General features: G+C 38.7%; 1 protein-coding gene across 11 annotated transcripts in view; it reads left to right on the forward strand.

Moving 5' to 3' along the window:
- LOC145686344 (uncharacterized) overlaps window positions 1–25,051 on the forward strand; it is a 584,205-nt gene that overhangs the window by 538,264 nt on the left and 20,890 nt on the right. For 7 of the 11 annotated variants that reach the window (XM_081759580.1, XM_081759575.1, XM_081759582.1 and 4 more), the window contains one exon: window positions 5,452–5,963. The exons of 1 other annotated variant lie outside the window; for it this stretch is intronic. In XM_081759580.1, coding sequence (XP_081615706.1) covers window positions 5,452–5,963 — 512 coding nt within the window. Of the gene's footprint in view, window positions 1–5,451; window positions 5,964–16,463; window positions 16,618–25,051 lie in introns of those variants that run through there. 3 more of the 11 variants (XM_081759583.1, XR_014131592.1, XR_014131591.1) reach the window with 3 other exon arrangements.

The raw sequence follows: 25,051 nt of genomic DNA on the forward strand, positions 1-25,051 counted from the left end.
AAGATGGTGGATATGAAGTTGCGCTGTCTGTTTTCCATACCTTCCAACCATAGACAAAATTGCAATCTGGCATGAAAATCATTGCCAGATAGTTCCTGATGTAAGATGATATGATACGGATGAAACATGTACTCGTGCAAAATACGCACTACAGATCTTTGGCTAACTCCACTGGCCTGAGCGAGATATCTCGTGGTAACATGTGGGTCTACATGCACTGCTGCCAATATTCCTGTTGCACGTTCTTCATTGGTTGCAGAGCGGTAACGACCCCTACCTCGTCCCCGGACAAGACTACCATGTTGCCGCAAACGTCTCTCCAATCGCAGAAATGCCATGTGAGATGTTTGTTGGCGTTGGGGATAGCGCATTGCATACATTCGTGCCGCGCTACGATAGTTTCTTCTACATTCCCCCAACACCAGCAACATATCTACACAATGATCAAACACCGCCATTGCTCTATTCAAACGCTACCCAAACTAATAATATCAATACGATAGTGTTCGTTTACTTATACGGAAAACTTATCACCAAAGTTTATATCCCGTTCATTCTACGTCTGCACACTTACACTTACATTTATTACGTTTCCATAGCGATTACATTAATAGTTGACGATCAAAAATAATCTAAAGATATTTCTTTGCAACTTTCTTTTCTTTGTATAAAACGGCTCAAATAATTCGCCTCTGATCCTTTTTTTTTTATAAGATGGTACAGATTGTTAATGCAATATACAACGTTATCGTTGTACTATGTTCCGAAGGCCATCGGTTCCATTCCCCAGGCAATGACATTGACGGGCTTTCCTTACTCTAACTGGGCACATGCTGAGATGTTGCCTACAAGTAGGGCCTAATAGGTACCTTCCTATCCCTTTCTCATAGGATTGTAGTGATTGAGGAACGACGTCTTTTTGCGCATACGTATTAGTATTATTCATTGTCTTATTATTTTCATTCATATTATTATTATTATTATTACTAGTTTTATTATTATTTTTCGTATTCTTCTTCTTCTTCTTCTTCTTCTTATTATTATTATTACGTTATAGGTCGATTTCGCCTCCGAAAATTTTACTTGTTATTCACTTACAGTATGATGATGGAACCTCGTGTTCGACATATTTTTAGGCCTGTTTGTATTGTACATGGACTCTTAACACTTTTTATTTGATGCAATAATTCGCGTGATATTGGCTTGTAACACTCAGTTTGAACACTGCACTTTCTATCTGAATGTGGAACCATTTCCGGCGGCCATTTTGTAACAGGCTTGCCCGAAATCAAAACAATTTTTTTTCTAAGCTGTTTGGTTTTCCATAATCTATCAAACAAGGTATCACTCGACCTATATTCAGATTTGAAATTTTAAAATTGTTCCCGGGGCCCCATGATGGGGTCCTGGGGCACCACGACAACACCATTCCACGTTGCCTATGGCGTTTACCTTTTTCATTTTTTGTTTCATGTTTTTCTACTTAGCCGTTTCCGATTTATAAGTACTGGAAATTTTATCGGATACCGGACCATTTTTGGGGCCCATCTTGAAAACGGTGCCCCATATCAAAAATTGTTTCCTACAAAAATTGTTCAATTTTTCAAGCTCTTTTGAACGAGGTATCACTCGACCTATGTTCCCATTTGAAAATTTCACGTTCACCCCCCTCCCCCCAAAATGGGGGCGGGGGAAATCTAATGTTTGACTCATTTCTTAGGCCCCTCTGTATTGTACATTGTCTCTTAATATTTTTCTTATATGATGTATAGTTCGCGAGATATTGGATTGTAACACTTATTTATAAGTACTGGAAATTTTATCGGATACAGGACCATTTTTGGGGCCCATCTTGAAAACGGTGCCCCATATCAAAAATTGTTTCCTACAAAAATTGTTCAATTTTTCAAGCTCTTTCGAACGAGGTATCACTCGACCTATGTTCCCATTTAAAAATTTCACGTTCACCCCCCTCCCCCCAAAATGGGGGCGGGGGAAACCTAATGTTTGACTCATTTCTTAGGCCCCTCTGTATTGTACATTGCCTCTTAATATTTTTCTTATATGATGTATAGTTCGCGAGATATTGGCTTGTAACACTTATTTTGACTCACCCTGTATATATATATATATATATATATATATATATATATATATATATATATATATATATACACTATGTGATCAAAAGTATCCGGACACCTGCCTGAAAATGACTTACAAGTTCATGGCGCCCTCCATCGATACTGCTGGAATTCAGTATGGTGTGGGCCCACCCTTAGCCTTGATGACAGCTTCCACTCTCGCAAGCATACTTTCAATCAGGTGCTGGAAGGTTTCTTGGGGAATGGCAGTCCATTCTTCACGGAGTTCTGAACTAAGGAAAGGTATCGATGCAGGTCAGTGAGGCCTGGCACGAAGTCGGCGTTCCAAAACATCCGAAAGGTGTTCTATAGGTTTCAAGTCAGGATTCTGTGCAGGCCAGTCCATTACAGGGATGTTATGGTCGTTAAGCACTCCGCCACAGGCCGTGCACTATGAACAGGTGCTTGATCGTGTTAAAGATGCAATCGCCATCCCCGAATTGCTCTTCAATAGTAGAAAGCAAGAAGGTTCTTAAAAAATTAATGTAGGCCTGCGCTGTGAGTGTGCCACGCAAAACAAGGAGTGCAAGCCCCCTCCAAGAAAAACACGACCACACCATAACACCACCACCTCCGAATTTTACTGTTGGCACTACATACACTGACAGATGACGTTCATCGGGCATTCACCATACCCACACCCTGCCATGGGATCGCCACATTGTGTACCGTGATTCATCACTCCACACAACGTTTCTCCACTGTTCAATCGTCCAATGTTGACGCTCCTTACACCAAGCGAGGAGTCGTTATCATTTATGTGCGTGATGTGTGGCTTATGAGCAGTCGCTCGACCATGAAATCCAAGTTTTCTGACCTCACGCCTAACTGTCATAGTACTTGGAGTGGATCCTGATGCAGTTTGGAATTCCTGTGTGATGGTTTGAATAGATGTCTGCCTATTACACTTTAGGACCCTCTTTAACTGCCTGCGGTCTCTGTCAGTCAACAGACGAGGTCGGCCTGTACGCTTTTGTGCTGTACGTGTCCCTTCACGTTTCCACTTCACTATCACATCAGACGTAGTGGACCTAGGGATGTTTAGGAGTGGAAATCTCGCGTACAGACTTCTGACACAAGTGACACCCAATCTCCTGACCATGTTCGAAGTCCATGAGTTCCGCGGAGCGCTCCATTCTGCTTTCTCACGATGTCTAATGACTACTGAGGTAGCTGATAATGAGTACCTGGCAATATGTGGGAGCACAATATGAAAAACGTATATGATCAAGGGAGGAGCTAAACCTTAGTTTGCAGATTCATCCAGTGTAAAGCAGGATTGAAGCCCATTTTATTTAGTGTATACCTTAGCGTCAATGACGCTTATCGCCCCTATAGCCCTCTCCCTTGGACCGCGACTATATATATATATATATATATATATATATATATATATATATATATATATATATATATATATATATATATATATATGTGTGTGTGTGTGTGTGTGTGTGTGTGTGTGTGTGTCCAAAACTTAAGCATAATGCAAGAAGTCGCATTTAAAGTTCGGGAGGGGCATCGTGAGGACAGGAATTGCAGTGGATGGTTTGTATTGCTTGTGAGGAGCATTGAACTGACTATGACAAACGTCCGTCTTGTCCCCTATGGGAAGGAATCGAACATTAGTGCTTGGATTCAAAATAGGAGCATTCCTTGTGTGCAGTGAGTGGAGTGTTGTAGTGAGTGGACGGTACTGCTGAGATGAATTTGGCAAAGATTAATGGAATATGCCACAAACTGCGTGCACTGCCACTGTCACTTGTATGCGTTTGTCAAAGGCTGGATCATCGGGAAGTTGAAAAAAGATGATACACTGTTACGAGTAGCACGAACCATCAATGTGCCACGAAGTGTCGTGTCTAGGTGGTGGAAACAGTTTATCGACACCGGAGACATTCGCTGTAGCCCCGGTGGGGACGTCCACGAGTGACAACACAACAGGATTGATACTTATCCGTAATTGCGCGTCGGAAGCCGACCATGCCTGGAAGACAACTGTCAGCGGAGGTTGCAGCCACCTCAGGAATGAGTCACGCTAAACTGTGTACCGGAGACTGAGAGCAAGTGGTCTATATGCCAGACGACCAGCATCATGCGTTCCACTGACTCAAAGCACAGAAAAGGGCCTGCTTACGGAAGTGTCGAGAACACCGCCAGTAGACCCCCAATAAATGGGGTTGCGTACTGTTCACGGATGAATCCCGATATAGTTCCCAGAGCGATTCCTATCGCACTCTGATCTGACGCGAACAGGGAACTCGCTTACATCCCCAGAACATTGTGGAAAGGAATCGGTATGGTGGTAGTGACGTATTGGTCTGGGCAGGAATTATGATGAATGGTCGTACTTACGTGCACATCTTCGATGCTGGGTCCACCAATGGTCAAAGGTACAGAGACGAGGTTCTATATGCCCATGTGCGCTTTTTCAGGGGCGCAGTTGGCCCACAGTTTCCGCTCATGGATGGCAATGCCCGTCCTCATCGAGTCAAACTGGTGGAAGAATACCTAGAGACGGAAGACACCCAGCTATGGAGTGTCCAGTGCGATATCCTGACCTAAACCTAATTGAATATGCTTGGGACGCATTAGGAAGACTGAAACTTGCCAGCTGCCCCCAGGACGAACCAGGAACTCCGTGAGGAGTGGACTCAGCTTGCCCCAAGAGCTTTTAACAATCTGATCTTCAGCATGAAACGTCGTTGTGAAACATGTATGGCTGTTCGGGGCGACCATATCCCATATTAACCTGTTTTCAATGCCACCAGTGCGTCTTACAGTGTTTCTGTGGTATGTGTATTTGGGTACCAAGTTTTGAGTTCGTGTTGTGTTACTCTTTCTACCATGTTTTCTTTCAAATTTTACCTGTTCCGTGTTAGTGTGGCCTTTACGTGAATCTGTTGGTATGGTGGTTCCATTTGGTGTGACATCTTTAAGTTCTTCGTGCCATATGTACTCGAACAGTCATTATGCTTAAGAGTTCTGGACACTTATGTATATATATATGTTACATAAGTATATACATATGTTACAGTGGCGGATCCAGGATATGATCAAGAGAGGGGATCTACCATACTTTGCCGCTTTATCCAGTGTATACTTGAGCGTCAAAGGGGGCTATAACCCCCATAGCCCCCTTGGATCCGCGCCTATATATATATATATATATATATATAGATATAGATAGATAGATAGATAGATAGATAGATAGATAGATAGATAGATAGATAGATAGATAGATAGATAATATAGTATGAAGGTAATATGCTATTTATTTAAATACGTTATTTTCAACTTATTTCAGATGTGACAAAAGGTCTTAATGGAGAAGTTCATGAAAACAGTAAGGACAAAGATACAATCCCACAAACTTCGTTGGATATGAAATCAGAAAGTGATTTTCAAGGGGCTTGCTATATAATTGGAAATAGTAATAGACTCTCGAGTGATCTTAACCCTTTATCTTTTTTGAAGACGCTGGACACAACACATGAGAACGCAGAAATGTATAATATTAGAGAACATCATTGTGAAACTTGCGGTATTTCAGATATGTTAGACAAATCTGGTACTTCATCCCGTTCATTGTGTTGTAAGTGTGATGCTGGGCATTTATTACAAAGAACGGAATGTGAAGATAAGTTAACTTCGCCTTCGTGTTTTGTACAGGAAAATGCATTACCAAAATTTGTTCAAAGATCTAAAATTTCGTCTGAAAAGCAAACAGGAGACAGTTTGCTTGGCCCTGATAATATCCAAGTTTTACAAAGAAAGAAAGATAATATATTTTCACTACTCCATGAAAATTATGAAAAGGTAAGTAAACTAAATAAATGGCTTATTTAAAATTTGCGAATGTTTGGTAGATAATTATTGAAGTATACAATTTTCCTTAAAGATTTTTGGTTGTTTCTTTAAGATTTGATCAGGAAAGGAAGTAGGACGTAATTACTATTTTTTTAAATAACATATTACGAATTAGAATAAATTAAAAGAAATCGAAAAAGAAAACTAAATAAATTGCAAGTTTCAACTTCTGCTACCATTGTGTCACGTGAAAAATAAAGAAATGAGATTGTAGTAGCACATGTTAGAATAGGTAAAGTGTGAAAGTTCATTATATGTTTTTGTATTGACGTTAGTATTAGTATTTTTTGTATTGATGTCAGCTTCCCAATCGTAATATGTGTAGTTAGTTAATATTTTGCGTATAAACAAAGAAGAAAGGAGAAAGCAGTCGTAAAATGTACAAAATCGCTGTTGTTTTCAGCGATTTCTGGTGAAAGGTCACAAAGAAGCCAGTTTTTGTGAAGGAGAATTACACGTGTTTTCTAGAATCAATGTTGCAATAAACACTTTAAATCCTATAGATGATAATACTTCACCCTATAAACAAAAATTATTTCCTGTATAAATGTATTTATTTTCTCTTCTTTTTTAAATACCGTATTTCATCTTTGCATAGATGAAATAGTATAGTTAGGAGAACATATTTAAAAACAAGAGAATGCACTGGAACCTTTTTCTGCATGTTCATTTACATTATCAACTTCCTGAAACCGTTTTCTCTAATTTTGTAGTTGATTGATAACTGTTTTTTTTTAATGTTGATTATTAATATTTTAGTGTCATAAAAACATTCAGAACATATCTATCCTTAGAATTACTCTTTATCTCATCCAAGTATAGTTGACATTTCTTTATTTATCTATTTTAATGAATCTACAGAATGTTGTATCAAGTTTCTGGGAACGAATTTGGTACCAGCTTAAGAAATACCACGATGTCACCAGTAGTTCTGTGATGCCAACCTGACACGTTACAACATCCTATCTCGAGAGGCAGAAATTCCCATTTCGCTCTTGAATTTCCTACACTACGCTAATAAGAAATTTTTGTAAATTTAGAAAACATGAACAGTGAAATTTGTATATATCAGTTATTTTCTTCAATATATGAGTGAATGATCCGAAATCCCGGTCGTCTACGTTTATCAAACAGCTTATAAACACGTATTTTTCTTAATTGAAAATGATGAGATCAAATACATTTTTTTGTTGAGTTTAATATTTGCATCACCATTCTGTGCCCTGATTCTCCACTGAACGCAATAAAAATTCATAAATTTCATTCTTCAGTCGTTTCAAATGGAGCGTTTTAGAAGTTCGATGTTTCTCGTTTTACCTTCTTTCGTTAATTCTGTTCTTTCTTTCATTTTTCTTGAAATACCAGAGTACATTAGCGTTCCTCTGCATTTTTTTTTTTTTTTTTGAAATTTTCAAGTCACTGCATAAATCACTTTAACATGTACTTTATAATAACAAAACTTGACAATTGACATTAATGTCAAGTTTATTGAAGACTCATTTGTACACTCATCACCCAGAGACAATTTTGTTGGCGTCATTGCAACAGATATATGAAAATCCCTTAAATCCTGCTAATTTTGACAAAAAAATCCCTTTATCCCATTTCGAGAAATCATTGTAAAGAAATCCCACAATATGGGATTTTCCCACGGGTTGGTATCACTGCAGTGGCTGTGCTCGATATGCAAGCCGTGTCTATTAACTATCGTACTGCATCTCAGATTACAGTGAAGGAGACTGCGAAGCCATGTCACCTTTTATTCTTCTTGACAAACTTTCCAAAGACCGTCAAGTGTACTCGTCGACGGCCTAAGCTCGTTTCAGCAATAGGAAACATTGTACACAACTTCGTAGTGATTGCATCAATTTTCTGTAAAAGGGATTGCATGAATTTCCGGCTCACCTGCCATCCGCTCTATATGACTTGATTCCCTGCCCTAGTGAATGTCAACACGAGACATTTCGCTGCCATATTGGGATGGGACGTCTGACAGTATAGTGGCTCCAAAATGTTCATTTTGTAATAAGGTGCGTTGAAGTAAGTTTTTGTCCACTCTGTGTAATTACCATGAACCAAAGGGCCGTATCGAAATCTTTCCGTACACTCTCGTACCCATTCAGAGCAAACTCTGAAATACAAAGACGGGAGAACATAACTCTTCTTTTATTTCATTTCGACATACGTACCCACATCTTGTCCAATATTACAACAAACTTCTACTGGTCTCCTGCAAGAAGGCGTTCATATAGCTTCCGACTGTACTTCTCCTCCATGATATGTGAAGGACGGAGCATATTAACTCGAGCTTTATGCTCCTTTACCAGAAGTAAATTTTGCACAGATGTGTAATTTGTGGTAGCGACAGAACGTTGTACTGCTTTGATATTGTTCTTTGAGACTGTGGGTTCTCACGTTGCACTAAGGGACTTACTTTCTGCACCAACTCGGGGACACGCTTGGGCCTCTAATATTTAGGATGCCAAATAGTAGCAAGCCCAGCGACAAAAGAGGTGTCAGTTTTGTTCTGATTCAACTCAAGATTCATACCTTTCTTTGACAAGGGAAACCTTTTGTTATAAACAGTTCACGTATTTGACTGTAACTATAAGCGATGTCCGAGAAAAAGAGCAAACACGAGAAAATATGTCACATCGCTCGACGAAAACTGACCGGTATTTGTGGATTGAGCCGGAATGTGTCTGCTTACCTGCACATACACGCGAATGTTCGGTCAACAAGTTTGCTAATACCGAATCCAAAAAATGGAGTTATTAACAGTGATATTGTTGAGAATTACATGCAGTTTTAGCAATTTTGAAGTGATTTAAAGGCGACGTGTAAGCTTGAGACAAAATCATAAAAACAACTTGCAAATTTACTAAACTTGCAGAAAGTAGCACTGTAATTAAACGTCGAAATGTGAGTGTGCTGTCTGTCAGGATATTACTTTCCCTGTGAAGGAAATAAGTACAACTGTGCGTACTAAGGTTGTAAATTTATAGTAGTGAATAAAACACCGAGAGTGTGTGTACAACGTGAGTGAACACACTAAATAAACAACATGCGCGTAGAGCATATAGTGCAACTGTCAGTAAACACGAGTGATCAGTATAATGCCAGTTCGGTAAACAAATCCACAAGGCCAAACCAAAACAACAAGTAAGTATTGTTACGTAGTTTTCAATTCATATAAAGACTGTACAAGATGTTATCTTGTACCTATTCTTTCCAAAATGTTCACGGTACTTTGTCCTACCACGGGTTTTGTTTCTTCTGTGATTAGGTTCAGTTGTATCACCGGTACACATGAATTTAACATCTTCCTGCTCATTGGGATCACACTTCAATCGCATATGACTATATCGGAATTGGTCTCGATTAATGTTAATTTGATTCAAGCTAGCAATGTATTGTATCACTGATAGATTTTCAAAACTTTGCAACATCACACCTGGATGACTGAAATTAACGCACTGCATTACGTTCTGCGAAGACACCCTCAGACAGTTCGCCAACATCATTCTGGTCTTTTCGTTGAATACACAGTTCAACACATCCAATTCAGTTGAACAATCACTAGAAGCATTGGTGGGAACGCACGCTTTCCTTCTGAATTTCACAAACATTGGAATCAACTTTTTTCCTGCTACATGAACCAATGTTGTGTACATATCACCCAACGGTTCTATTACCATTGCCTCCTTTACAGCATCACTATCATGAATACAAACGATCAATGACATTCATAAGGCGAAAATGATCATAACTTCTCGCACATTGATACATACCAAAATCTTCATTATACACAACAGCATTAGGACAATTAAAAACATTTGAACGAAGAGAAAAGTTAGGATAACCTGATCCAATCAGTATGGCAGTATGCTTGTACAAACATTCAGCTAATTTCATACAAACATTCAAATTAATAACGTCATATTTCTTCGTCGATGCCCACTTTGGATCCACAGAAGGTTCAGGTTCATTTAACGTATTCCTGCTGACTGACGATGAAGTTTCGGGAACTGACAAATCTTCTTTAATCTGATTGGTATATTCCTTTACTGTTGTCTCAAATTTGGCAGCAATTTGTTGGTTCATTTGTTGTAGTAGATGTTTTAACACTAGAAGCACCAAGCGGTTTTTCAGACCGCTTCTAAATATACATATTGCCAGTTCTCAGTTACTTTTATCGACTAGTCGCTCATACTGTATGACTTTTATTTATTTGATATTCAATATATTTACAAAAAGTTTGAATAAAAAATAGTGTGAGGGGAGGGAGTTTCAGCATGATATACCTAGAAGCACCGAGCGGTTTTTTAGACCGCATAATGTTAAGTAATGGGAAAATGAATGAAATTACTGATGGTTATCGTGTTAATTTTTGGGTAACAGAAAAGGGATTTTTATAAAAAAAATAACTATATTTTACGTAAAGGACACTAAGTAACAGTAGTATCAATTATATAACTTAATTTTAATTTTTGTTTTCCTTTTTCACATTTTTATCACAAATGATTTTCGAAAGCTCAGTGTTATAGCTTGCTCCCTCTCTTTACTAATTTGTGTCATCAGCACGCTAAAATTGCGTTTTTAGATTGTTTCACCTCTCGTATATCAAGCTCTAGAAAGACACTTTATTCCGCTTACCAAGTAATTTTATACATTTTACACGCTGTGGTTAAATGTGGGCTCAGTGCTTCAGACTATTTATTTTTGTACTATAGGAATATTATCGTGAATGTTTGGTTATAATAAGTATTCTGTTGAAATTAAGCCTTTAGAATATCTTCTCACGCTTCAGGATCTGGAAGAACAGGAATTTAGGTCTGAAGATTGGGACCAATTATCAGGTGTAAACAGCGAACATTCCAATGAAGATATTTTCTTACATTACGACGACAGTAATATTTTTTTTTAGTTTTACGTCCCACAGTTATGCCGGTTAGGCTAAAGGAGATGGTGATTATGATAAATGAATGAAATGGTGGAATGAAGAAACTGGGAGGAAACGGAAGAACCCCGAGGAAACCCACGCACACGGTGTTTGTCCACCACAAAATTCACTTGGAGGGGGCTGTTATCGCACCCGGGACCCCAAGCATCAGAGGTGAACGGTCTACCACTGAGCCACCGCGGCCCGACGACAGTAATGAACGTTCGGAAGATGATAGGATAATATTATATCTCCTGTCCCCACAAGCGATTCTGTAACCACAGATGGGCCAAAATGGATAACTACCTGCATATCAATAAGTACAGTATCCTACGCGAACAGCCTGCTCATTCGTCGTACGCAGTTCGACATGTATATACATAACAATTACGTAAGTGCGTTTCGTCTGTTTGTGGATGAAAGAATTCTGCGACTCATACGTAAGTTTACTGAAACGGAAGCTAACAAGTAACTGGGTGATAACAAATGGACTTTGAATGCAAGTAGTATTCCCATAAGAGACTTGTGGAGCAAACAATATTTATCACTATTTTACAAACAAATAATGAGCAGGAACAGATTTTCTGGGATAATATAATTTATACGATTTGATGAAAAACGTTGTAGATTTGAGAGACAAAAGAAAGGTAAATTTGCTCTGGCTTCTGATATATTGTGTCCATTCATCGCCAATTGCAACAGAAACTGCAAGCCTCATGGAAAGTACTGGTAATGAGCAACTATTTCCAACGAAAGTTCGTTGCAAGTTTATTCAACATATACCGAACAAGACCGATAAATTTGGATTAAAATTTTAGATATTGGTAGACACGACTTAGAAATATGTTCTTGTGAAAGCATCATTTTTTAAAGAATGTTCCATTTTACTTGGAAAATCAACCAAAGATATGAACCCGTAACGTACAAAACTCACTGGCTGAATATTTTTATATATTAAATTTATATACTTATAGAACATATATTTTGTATTTATGGTAATATAATAAAATATTGTAAAGTGTATTCGTATACAGGGGAGAATGAAGAAAATTTACTAGTGAGAGCCATCTCAGTGATTCCTATATTACGTCTGGTATTTAATATTCGTGGTAAGCTATATTGCATGTACATTTTCGTGAGCTGGGGGGCTCCACCGTGCCCCCACCTTCGGGCATGATCGTATACTATTGTATTGAATACTTTTCAACCTTAGTTAAATAAAATGGTAGCGTATAACAAGAAATGTAACGTCATTCAATATTCATAGCTGGAAATTTTCATGAGCGGTTTAAAAAACCGCTTGGTGCTCCTAGGGTATGAACATTTCTGGTGCTTCTAGTGTTAAACCGTCATTACGATGTTGCAACTGTTCTAATCGCTCATCAAAATGTTGGGCTTGCTGATTCGCCTTTTGATCCAACCTTTCTAATTGCTGGTTCACTTTAGCGAACTGTTCAGCTTGGTCCTGGGCTTGGTTCTTGAGTTGCCGTGATATTCATTTAAAATTTCCAACATGTTGTCGGATGACTTTAATGGCTCAATCTTGATCGCTTTTTACTATGCTTCGAAAGCGATACTTTCCATTCCCGGGTTTCCGGCACCATATACAACGATTAAACAAAGATTAATCAAACTTTTCCTTCACTTCCCTTCCCGGGTTTATCAACTTTTTCTTTCCTTCCATCCCGGGTTTCGGCACCATATACAACGATAATTATCAACAACTGGTTCCTTTTATATTATAATAAATTCGAGCCATTAAATAATACTCACTCCAACCCTTTGTTTGATTCCATTTATTCATATCTTGTTTATATGTTGTCCTGACAACGTCGACCCAAAATCTCATTATTTTAACATTTGAATATCTTTATACATTGACAATCATATTATTTAAAAACATTTCTTTCTCTTCTTCTGATAGTAAAAATCAGCCAGCCTAGTACAAATTTGAAATATCTTATGGCCCAAAATTATAAATATACAATGTACTGTTGTAAACATTGCAAACATATTTCTTTTTAGTTCTTTTTTCTGTAGTCGGGTTTTAGTTTGTTTTCACTTTGATTCTTGTACTCAGCGGAAAGAAAAGAATGCGTCTATTGTGAGATTCTGCTCTTTGGGACTGGTAATGTCTAAATAAATAAATAAATAAATATAAAAGAAAAGAAAATTAAGAAATAAAGAAAAGAAAAGAAATAACATTTGACATCTTTGAGCATACAACTGACTAGGTAACATATAGTGTGCAATAGTGGTTCTTATGCTCGTTGTCTAGATTATCAAGTATTAAATGATTCAAACAAAAAACTTTCTTGCACCTGGAACAATGCGTGCGAATGTCTCACAATGACAAGTGCCGATTGCAAAATGCAATGCGAATGCGCTCGGAGAATCGAAATGAGGATGTACATTTTGACCAGCCGCCAGTTTGCACAGTTTAATTTTAGAGAGTCGAGACTTGTTCCATCTTCTTTCACTTCCCAACACTTTTCCAGCAATATGCTACTTGACTCCCTTATCATTGGTAATTTTTGAGTTGGACCACGCCTGGGAGCCTGTGGGTGGCCCTATGACAACACTTTTTGCTTTGATACGTTGCATTTTTGAAATGATCAAATACGTGTTTTATTGTTTTGGCATCTTTCTTGCCGTTTGCGATTCTAGAGGTGGAAACGGATTTTCTGGACACCTTCTATATTAATATAACTCGCACAGTATACGCATTCGGAAAATTGTTATTACAGTTTCATAATAGGCGTCATTAGTTCTTTCCATCCATCATCCACTTCGACATATAATCTCCCTCTCTTCCCTTGTTAGAGTTATAGAGCTTTTTTGGAGGGAGAATTTTCCTAATCTTTTTCGGAAAAATTAGTATTCTCTCAAGTGCATATGGTAATTAGATAGTACATATCCCTATTTTATATGCTTTTTATCTGAAAGTGAAGGCCTTCTAGATGAATATAATATTCTTATTTTGTTAGATTTTAACTTGGCACTTAGAGTTATATAGCTTTTTTGGAGGGAGTTTTTTCTCATCTTTTTCAAAAAAAGAATATATTTTTCCAAGTACATATGAGAATTAAATAGTACATAGCCGACTTTTATATGCATATTAACAGGAAAAGGTGAGGCCTTTTCAGTTTCTACGAGTAATAGCGTGGTAGTATAATTTTAAGAATGTATACTGGCAACCCTGTAAAATTTCGTATTGTCTGTGAGCAAATGTATGCTAAAATCACTGTGATCCTGTTAAAAATGTTCTAAATTGGAAGCGGTGTAATGTAATGCCTATAAATTAACCCTCCTCCACACATTAAGGTTGTTCCTTTTCCAAAATTTAATTAATCTGAAATCACTCTATTTAAGTAGTACATGAAAATTCGATGCAATGGGTTACAACCCCCATCAATTCCCCTTAGATACGCCCCTGATATACTGTTACTAAAGGAATTTCAACCAAAAAGCAAGGAAAAAATGCACACACACACACACACACACACACACACATATATATATATATATATATATATATATATATATATATATATATATATATATATATATATATATATATATATATATAATGTATAGTAATTCTTTTCTTTTCAGAAATTTCGTTTCTCGCTCTATAATGTTGAGATACATACTGATGCACGAAAAACATGTGCCTATGTTTTCTGAAATCCCTCCAATAGAGTTTCCGAAAATGAATGCCTGAGTTTCTTGAACATGAGTGCATATCACTATTTTTGAATAATACAGATACATAATGAATGTAGCGACACAGAAAACTATTGCCCTTTTCCTGCTGGTAAAGTCTCGGAGAATTGAATTTTGTAAGGGTCTACTTTTCCTCCTTCAGAATTCCTAGTTATGACTATTGATCTTTCCATTTCCTTTCAACTAGTTAACAAACTAGGCTTAATCAAAGTACTTATTAAGCGAAAAAATACCATTTTTCCTTTGCTGAGAAATAAATGAATGTGTGCACTAGAACAGTTCTGAGTGGGTTGTATCCGTGTATTGTTTCAGTCTAGAAGTAGTACAGAGATTGTTCAGCCTACGTTTGGCCGATTTCATTCCTTCCCCATCCCGGGTATAATGGACTCACCCGACTTGGCCCGTGGCGTCCTGCAGTGTTGTGCAGTGGCTTCCTGGAACGGAGTTTTTTTCCGCGCGGACGACAATAACACACAAAACAGGACCATTGTTGTGAGTGTTGTGTTAAATTTGTTTCCATGTGTGTGGGTTTCCGCTCTGTGACCAAAATGCCGCCCAAACTAAGCCGGTTTTGGGACGGCTATGTTGCGGCTCTTTATGACGCCCACTTTAGTGTTTCTGTCATTAGAAAATAGTGCAAAAAGAATGGTTGCAACATCAGTTTAAGTATAATAAAAATGTTATTATAAAGTACAAGGGCAACGAAGCTCCACCATTTGGATCACCAACGAAGTTGCCTACGAAGCGGGATGCACAAAGGCCACCTCCACTATGCAGAGGAAACCGCAAAATAGCAATGCAAGAAAATCCGCCAACACAAAGGTGTATGGCTAATCGTCTTGACGTGTCTTGGGGGACTGTGAGCCGGACGTTACTCTATCAACTCAAGCTGGAAAAAGTCATGAAAGCTCGCGGCCATCTTCTCACGGATGCCCACCAAAAGGAACGAAAGTGTAACGCCCGGAAGCTGTACGAACAGCATCTGTCAAAACAAAGGTGGATGTGCGTCGTAACGCTCGATGAACCATGGATTCACCTTTCCGACTGCGGCAAACCGAGAACCATCATGTACCGAGAGAAAGGCGCCAAGAACTTCAGAAGGTGGGTCCGTGTTTGTAAACAATCCTTCCCAAAAGGGTTCATGGTCGTTACTGGCTACTGTTACCGAGGTAACTGAAGATTCGCAGGGTGGCGAAGAACTGCAAAATAAATTCGCAGTATTTTCAGGAGCAGATCATGCGGCCGAACTACGAGCATTAGATTCAACAATGTACGGAAATGATACCAATCTGGTGCGCATTCGCATGGACAAGGCCTCATCACATACCTCACGATCGCCCCTCGCATTCTACAGGAAGATGGAGGAAGCAAGTGGTATACAGGTGATACTTTTCAATGAGGTACCTGTAAAATCTCCAGATGCAAGTCCTATGGACTATTATGGATTTGGGTTGCTAAAGCGGGCTTTGGGAAAACGGCGTGTGAGAACTGTGGAAGGACTTTGGAAAGCTGTGTAAAGGGAATGGGACAAGATTCCCCTCCCAGTTCTTCAGAGAAGCCTATTAGAGTGGAAATTACGCTGTCGGGCTATTGTTAGGAACCAAGGGAAACACATCGAGCACTTACGGACTTGGCGCCATGGATTCTTCTAAATTTTTAGGTCAGTCGAATTTGGCCAAATGTAGACTGAACAACCTCTGTATTTGAAATTAGCTTAATTATTTCAAAAATGATACTAAATTCCTTTGTTATTGTTAACCTGCACATTTTTGTTTATCTAGGTTGGACGCTAGTGACATGCGAGCACGGAGCTCAAGTATGAACCTTACGGAAGTTACAAGAAAGAATTTTAGTTACAATTAATAAATCTAAATTGAAATATAATACAAATAATACTTAACGTACGTAACAATTATGCATATTATTTATTATTCCAATGTTCAGATATGATTCGTGGCTAATTTAATGCTGCATTGCAGAATTGAATCAGTTATTGTTAAAACGGATTATGTGCCATTTTGGGCCAAATTGAATTATGAATAGGTTCGTAATGTACTGTATATTAGTAAACCTGTATGTCAGTGGGAAAACTATGTTGTTATTTCACTCATAACCCCGTTTCTAAACACCGAAACAACTATGCTTAGTATTTTATCTGACACTCTACAACCCTGTCTATCGGAGATATTTCATAATAGCCTGCAGCGTAATACCACGCATTCCCTTTCTGATATTTGCTAAGAATACAGCAGGTGTCCCTTCTGTTTCGGTTGATGATCATCAGATTAAGAAAAAAGATAACTACTGTAGGAAATGCCTCCGGTTTTAGAGACTTGAGGAAATAGACACTTGGGCAAATGACCCTATTTCCAAGTTCGCATATCTATCTATATCAATCAATCTATCTATCTATCTATCTATCTATCTATCTATATATATATATATATATATATATATACAGGGGATAGCAAAAATCTAAAACACTTCATAAGTTTGGCCCTCCAATGCACAACACGTGTTGTGGTTGCCGATCGTTTTTTGTTTTCAATGTAACATGTGGACCTTCCTCTTCCGTCAGCAGTAACCAGTTCACCTGTAAGTGTCGTGGTGTGTAAGTGGTGCGGTAAAATGGGCGATCTGACAGACTTCCAAAGAGGCATGATTGTTGGTGCCCGTCCGGTTGGAGCTTCAGTGACAACAGTGGCGAACATTGTGAGGGTATCGAAAGGTACTGTATCCAATGTCACGAGGGCATACACAATTCATGGGCAAACGATGTCTCAAAGCACAACAGTGGTCGAAAGACAATCCTGTCAGATAGGGACCGGAGGGCATTAAAACGGATTGTAGCAGTTAAAAAGAAGACCACTGCAATGAAAATTACGTCTGAACTCAATCCCGACCTACAGAACCCGGTTTCATCAAAAACAGTACGACGGAAACTTCATAAAATGAAAATTCATGGCAGGGCCGCTATCGCCAAACCCCTGGTCACAGCAGTAAATGCGAAGAGGCGTATCCAGTGGTGCGAGGACCACAAGGTGTGGACTCATAAGCAGTGGAAACACGTAATGTGGTCCGATGAATCGACCTTCACCTTGTTTCCAACAACCGGTCGTGCTTACGTATGTAGAACACCGTCGGAGGCCTATGATACAGACTGTCTGCTCCCAACTGTAAAGCATGGGGGTAGTTCTTTTACAGTATGGGCAGTGATATCGTTGTTTTCTGCATGTTCCATCATAGCCCTGCATGGAATGATGAATGCTAAGGCGTATGAGGCCATTTTCGGGGACCAGGTTCTACCCATGTCCCAAATATTGTTCCCTGATGGTGATGGCATCTACCAAGATGATTTGGCACGCTGTCACGCTGCAAAAACGGTGAAATCATGGTTTGAGGAGCATGACCAGGAGCTATCACACCTCCCCTGGGTCCCACAACCACCAGATCTGAACATCATTGAGCCATTGTGGTATGAGTTAGAAAGGCGTGTTCGGTCTCATTACCCTCCACCAGCACCCCTTAAGGAACTGGAGCATGTTTTGGAATAACAATGGTACAAAATTCCACACACCACGATTCAGGAGCTGTATACGTCCATTCCACGTCGGATCCAAGCTGTTTTGGACTCAAAAGGAGGCCCCAGACCATACTAGGTATAATTTTTCACACTTTTGCAAACGTTTTAGATTTTTTGCCTAACCCCTATATATATATATATATATATATATATATATAATGGGTTGACACAAAGTAGCTTTTCCGGAAACAAGTAAAGAAAGAAAAAAGAAGGGATTTTTTTTTGTACTAAAACTGGTACTGGCTGCAAGTTCTGTGGATGATCTACCGTGAAGTGTACGAAATGAAGGAAACACTAAACTTGCACTGAGTTGTGTATCTAGCCTGAAGAAGTCTATCAGAAGGCGCGCACGTGACCTGTGGAGGCACATACCTCTTTAAGGACCATATTATAGGATTTGAACATGGAACCTTACCGGCCAAGCTTTTGCACTCGTTGCACAAGTGTGATCTGGACCCGCATGTTGAGTTCCGTGAGTGATTTCTTATTCGGAACGAAGCTGACAGAGACTTCTGAATACATTTTTTTAACATATTAGGCCTCATTCAAAATCAACTATTGCGTAATCGCACACAATTGAGCTTATTGGAGTAATACCAATCCATACGAAATTATGACAGAAAAGTTAAACGTCCCTGATGACACTGTTTAGGATAGTATTTGTAGAGGTCGTGTCATAGGATCATTCGATTTTGAAGGTATTTGTACCAGTGACACGTACCTTTAGATGTTGTAGATAGTTATAATTCCAGAACTTGAAAACAACGCTCGTTACAAAATGTTCAATTCACATAGCAAAACGATGGAGTACTGCCTCACTCTTAGGTTGTTATTATGTATTTCTTTAACTAAGACACTTGACTAAACAGCAATGGGTAACCGATTCCACAATACTACTTCTATAAATACCTTCGCTGCACTTTCACAGACTAAACAGTTAACGTTACTTTAGAACTTTACACTTTGCGCACGAATTGTGTTTCCCAGCATTCAGAGGTTTATTTGACATTTTTCCAAAATTCGTAGAGAAGGCTACCGTATATATGTATAGCCATTACATCTAGAAACGGGGAGGATTGCTTCGAAAATGTTCGTTAGCAAATCGTTTAAAGAAACTATTCTTTCTCTTTGTTGCAAGTTACTGAACGGATTTTAATAGATTACGATAAAATAATTTCCAAGAAACTTTCATTCCTTCGAACGAATTTTTTTCATACATCAAAGTAACCTTAACTAATATTGGAAAATAAACTTTCTGTTTTAGTTCCGAAGTGCTATATTATTGCAGAAGGAGACCGCTTCCTCAAGGTTTATTAGTAAATAATATTTGAAGTTTACGATCCTATACATCTATACTATACGATAAATTGAAGAACAACGGTACTCACAAATACACTGCATGGTTTTATGTCGCAAATAATGGGAATATTTTTATTTATGGTGCATGTATTGGTGTTCTGCAGATGGGCTACTTCTATAAATGTAATTGGTTTGACTCTTCGCAATTTATCCATAAATGTTACTAAGTGAAGAGTACTATTCTGAAGCGCGGAGTCTTTCCATGCGTGGTGACCCGGCTTGTTGCCCGGTGCGCTATATGTAAAGCCCCCTCTTGCTGTGATGTTACCGTGACCACATTATCTCGTCGAATGAGGAATGGAATAGGTTGATGTTTACAAATGAATACAGATTTAGTGTAGCATCTAGTGTACGTATCAGTGTTGCCACACTTGGTACAATTGTACCGAATTCAGACCTTTTCGTCATTGATCGGGCCGTTGGTACAATTTCCAGCCCCTTTTGTGAAAAAGTTGGTACAATTCTACCCAATTCAGCCCCATTTAATAAATACTTTTAAAAGTGTCAGTAAGGCTTTTCTTACATCTCACGTTACTCATACTCTGTGTTGGACTCTCAGGAAACGCTGTTGAACATTCACTCTGTGGCATTATACTGCATAACGCTACGAACTTTGTGTTGATAATTCGTAATTCGAACTATGTCAAGATACAAATTACGCGTATCCGCGCCGCACATGAAGGAGACGACGAAGAAGCAGTGTGGTGGAAATTTTAGCTTGAAATCTTGAAAACAAAAAGCAGCACAATATTCTTCGTACAGTTATCATCCTCCTTCGGTCGTGAAATAAGCGAGAATAAAATGCAATAATTTAAATTTTAATATTTTATTGTAACGTTTTGTTTACATATTGAACTCAGATTGCTCCTCGTTTTATATATTTTGTCACACTCGTATATGGCCATAATAGTGTTTTGGTTTATTGGCCAGTTTGAAATAGAGGGGCGTTTGGTTTCCTTACAATACATACCGATGATGATAACCGTTTTCCATTTTAATTTGCGGCCTCTGTTATACTCCCTTCGTGCGAGAAAAGTTTCATCCACTTCCACGGTTGTTCGGGTTCCTCCTATTTGGATGTTTTTAAAAAGTAATTTTTAAAAGAGCACTTTCTTGATTTGGACTCAGAAGACGGGCGGGGGGGATGTTTTAGAACTTACTCTATTTTAGTTTCATGTTATAGATCCATGTATTACACTGGTATAAAATAATGAATTCAGCCCTTTTTGTTTCAATTTGGTACTATTTTTCAGCCCACTCCAGAGCCAGGACTGTGGCAACATTGGTACGTATATTTGGCCTTAACCTGGTACTCTGCATAACCGTGAGAATTAACAATACGTTTGGCGGCATTATGGCTGGGTAGGCATGATGATGAATGGGCGTAGCAAGTTGCAGCTATTAAAATGAGAGTCTGGCAAGTGCATCCTTGTCACATTCGCTTTTTCTCTGGAGCTGTAGTCGGGTTCGAACTTCATTTCTAGGTATGATAATATTCGTTCACATGGGACAGCGGTTATGGCGAGGCACCTTCAAAACGGGTGTTCATCACAAAGAGCTTATGTACGTAATCTTCAGATTTCGATTCGATAGAATATGCGTGGGATGCATTGGAAAAAGTGTCGCAGAGAGAAGATTCCCACCAAAAACTCTTTCTGTGACCGTCAAAGAGGAGTGAGAAGCTTTGCGTCAATAATTGCTTGATGGCATTGTTTCCAGTATCTTGCTCTTGCTCTTTGATGTCATTCGTGCAAATCTGTTGGAAGACTCTAAAGAAAAGAAGGGCATATTCCGTACTGATTTATTCCTACGATCAGCATCGTGCATATTTCTTCCTTATCTAGGATATAAGTTTCGCTGGCGGATGAACCTGCCTTCCATATTTAAATTTTGTGTAATTCTGTTATAGTACTAGCTGGTCAGTGACTGTAAAAATACAACGTGAGTCAAAAACCTTTGGACATACTTTTATTTCATAACTTAATAGGAAACATACCCTTGCACAGTGGTCCAGACTACCTTCAAACCTGGCCAAAACCTCAAAATTCGAAATTATCACAAATATGAAAGACCTTACACATTTAATAAGGAAAGATATAAGGTTTTCAGAAATAGGTAAATTTTCGTGAATTCCTAAGGGTTGGCCCTACAGTTAGTACCAATGTGAAAGATTGAAGTCGGTGGAAGAAGGCCACGCATCCACACCTGTAGCAGACGCAAAGTTCATAATGTGAAAACAAAATAATGTTACGTTGTTAGGCGTCAATAATAATTGTGCAGAACATTGTTACACATTCATCGTTCACGACACATACATAGAACTCTAATATACTTGCATGTACCAGTCAACATGTGAATAAATAAAATTAGATGGAAAACCAAAATTGGTATACTTGATATTGAATTTCATGTAGATTTCATTTTGAGTCCAGCCGAGTCCAGCTCTATTTTGAGCTGGATGTGATAGTAGAGGAAGTTATCTATTAGAGAGAAGAACCGATTGTTGCGCGTTTTTGCCCGATCTGGTTTGAAAGGCATATTTGTATGTAAGTAGGGTAATATTTTTGCGAGTAGTATTTAGGCTAATGACTGTTTTTCCTTGTCATTCTCGAAATGTGATACAATACAAATGGAAGGTGGCTTCTACAAGTTCTGCGGAATGTAGAAGGAAACAAAGATACCGAAAGGCAACATCGGATTGGTTTCCTTAAGAAAGAAACATCCACCGAATTGACTAATACAATACATTGCACTAGTACATAGTGTTTATATAATACTATAAACAATACAGGAACATGTAAGACCATTTGGTATTTGCCTTGCTAATTGAACATTACTACAAATTACACTGATCTTATGAGCACGCCAGTTCACGATTTCGGCCTTTGTGGTCTACTGGTAGCGTACCAAATTTACTTAGTAGGTCAAGTACTTGACTTAATCATACGTTCTTTAGGTAACTATGGCTCAGACCGTATGGATGATGATGGGGTGAATTGGTGGAATGAAGACAGTGGGAGGAAACGGGACCACCCTCGAAAACCCCCGAAAACACGGTGTTTGTCCACCACAAAGCTCACATAGCACGAGCACGACCTCTAGCACCAGATGTGAGTGCTTTACCTACTGAGTCACCGTTATCCCTCGTAGATCAAGCATCGGTTCACATTCTACGCAGACCGGAAATAATAACTAGCATTTCTCCGTTTTTCTATACTTAGAAGGTAAATTCTGTACCACCAGACCTGTCAACTCTGACGCTAAGTCGTAGCAGTTGTAGTAATATTAGCAGTGGTCGTAGTAGTAATAGTAGAAGAAGTAGTAGTAGAAGTAGTAATAGTAGTAGTATTACAGTACTTCGCAGTCTTGAATAAAGAGTCAGTTTCCCAAACACATTACGATTAATATAGTCTGACAACATTAGTCTTTCAGAGTGTCCGGGCCGACTCGGCTCGGCCCGGTCCAGTTTGATATTATTTGAAACGGGCCGGACCGGGTAATCCGCCGGGCCAAACGGGCGCGGAGCCCGGCCCGTGCAGGGCTCTGGTTGCCGTATCCAATTCGACTCCACACACATGTGATGAAATGTGGTTACACTCGTGTTCAAATGCGTCCCATAGTAGCCTTATATTACGGGGTTTCTTATAAAGAAAGAATTAAACTTTTGAATTTCTGAACTCACGCCTGTGTCAGTTGATGTGCAACATACTCTACTTCCAGTTTGAAGTTTCGAACTTGCATTTAAAAGGAATATGGTCGCTGTGTACTCTACAAGTTGCCGTCCCCCCATATTATCATCTTTCATTAACAGATTTCACATTTAACTATCAGGTTTCAAAATAAACAGGAGTCGAAAGACTTTTGACCCATCTGTATTATTTGAGAAACGCATGTATACGAAGTAGACGCGTACATTAGTTGCAAAGAGAAAAAAATGCCGATAGCATGTGTGATAGAGCAGAATTCGTACATCGCGTACCTGTAAAACTAACAAACTTGCTGAGAAGAACAGTGAAAATCGCACTAAACTTGAATAAAATTTATCGAGTGGTAAGGAAAATTACAAAATATTATTTTTGTATATGTAACAAGTGTGGTAGGCCTGTGTGTTTGTCTTAATAGCTAAGTAAACTTGCACGTAAGGATGAAAACTGCAAATCAAAAGTTTGTGACGTATAAATGTAGGTGTGTATCTTCTGTATGAAAACAAACACTGAAGTGACTTTTCTATTTCCGGTTTAGTAAGTAACCTTGAAACGAAAAAAGACAATCGAGCTGGGCAAGAGTATATTACTGTTTATCATAAATAAGCATAACGAGAATATATTAACATACATTAGAGTACGTTTGTTCTTTCTTGGCATGCTTCCAGCCTAGAGAATGGATCTATCTACAATGCGTTCTTGCCACGCCACGGTTAAACTGCAAGTTACAATACGCTAGGAAACACAGCAAAACGTCACATCACACACAAATCACTGTAAAACACTTGTTCGTGTGTGGCAACTAAGCACTTCTAATGCCTGCCACATAACAGTGACCTCATTTGATGGGCTGGCTGACAACTAACGTCACCTACACGACGAAGCCAATAAGACATCCATTGAATTAGCACGTTCGCTGCGTTACGAGTCATCGGTGGTTCGTGCGATATTTCATTTCTGTGCGGTACCATTGTATGCATTATATTACCTCTGTGCGTTTCTGGTATTTTCGTTTGCACAAATTTTTAACATTACTAACATCCATGGACAAACCTCCAACGAGACATGCGGTGACTCGTATAGCACTTAAATCCAAACTCGGTTTTACACTGCCACAGCGAACGTGTTAGAACGTTTACGCGAGTGCTAGATGAAAATACTTTAAAAGCCAATTAAGTGCACTGGCGACAGTGTGCCAAGATAAAACAAACGTACTCTAAACAGGGTTCAATCAAGTACTACAGATACATAGGCAACCCACAAAACGTCCGAGTTGTCTGGGTGGACTAATCGTTAAGGCATGTTTATATGACATACCTTTCAGTGATATCCACTACAAGGAGGATGATATCTTAGAGAAAAATATTTAATCAAACATTAACAATAAAACAAATAAATTTTCACTAAAAAATAAGGTTCTTTACGATGTACAGCTTTAGTGAAAGAGGGTTAGTCCCTCAAAACAAATATGTCTTTTAGTATCGCCAGTGGCGTATTTACGATTTTGTTTCGGGGCGGCTTTCCTAACTTTCGGGGGGAGGCTTTGCCTGAAAATGTGAAAATTCTACAAGATATTTCATATATTTTACTATAGTAAGTAAGATTATGGGGGGCTTAAGCCCGGAAGCCCCCTAAATACGCCACTGAGTATTAATATTTCCAGGGAAACATTAAAACGGATACCACCGAATTAACCTCCAAGACCATACCAGGAAGGAAGGAA

Source organism: Thermobia domestica, chromosome 5 (assembly GCF_964235325.1).
Source record: "Thermobia domestica chromosome 5, izTheDome1.hap1.1, whole genome shotgun sequence".
In the NCBI taxonomy this organism is placed as follows: Eukaryota; Metazoa; Arthropoda; class Insecta; order Zygentoma; family Lepismatidae; genus Thermobia; species Thermobia domestica.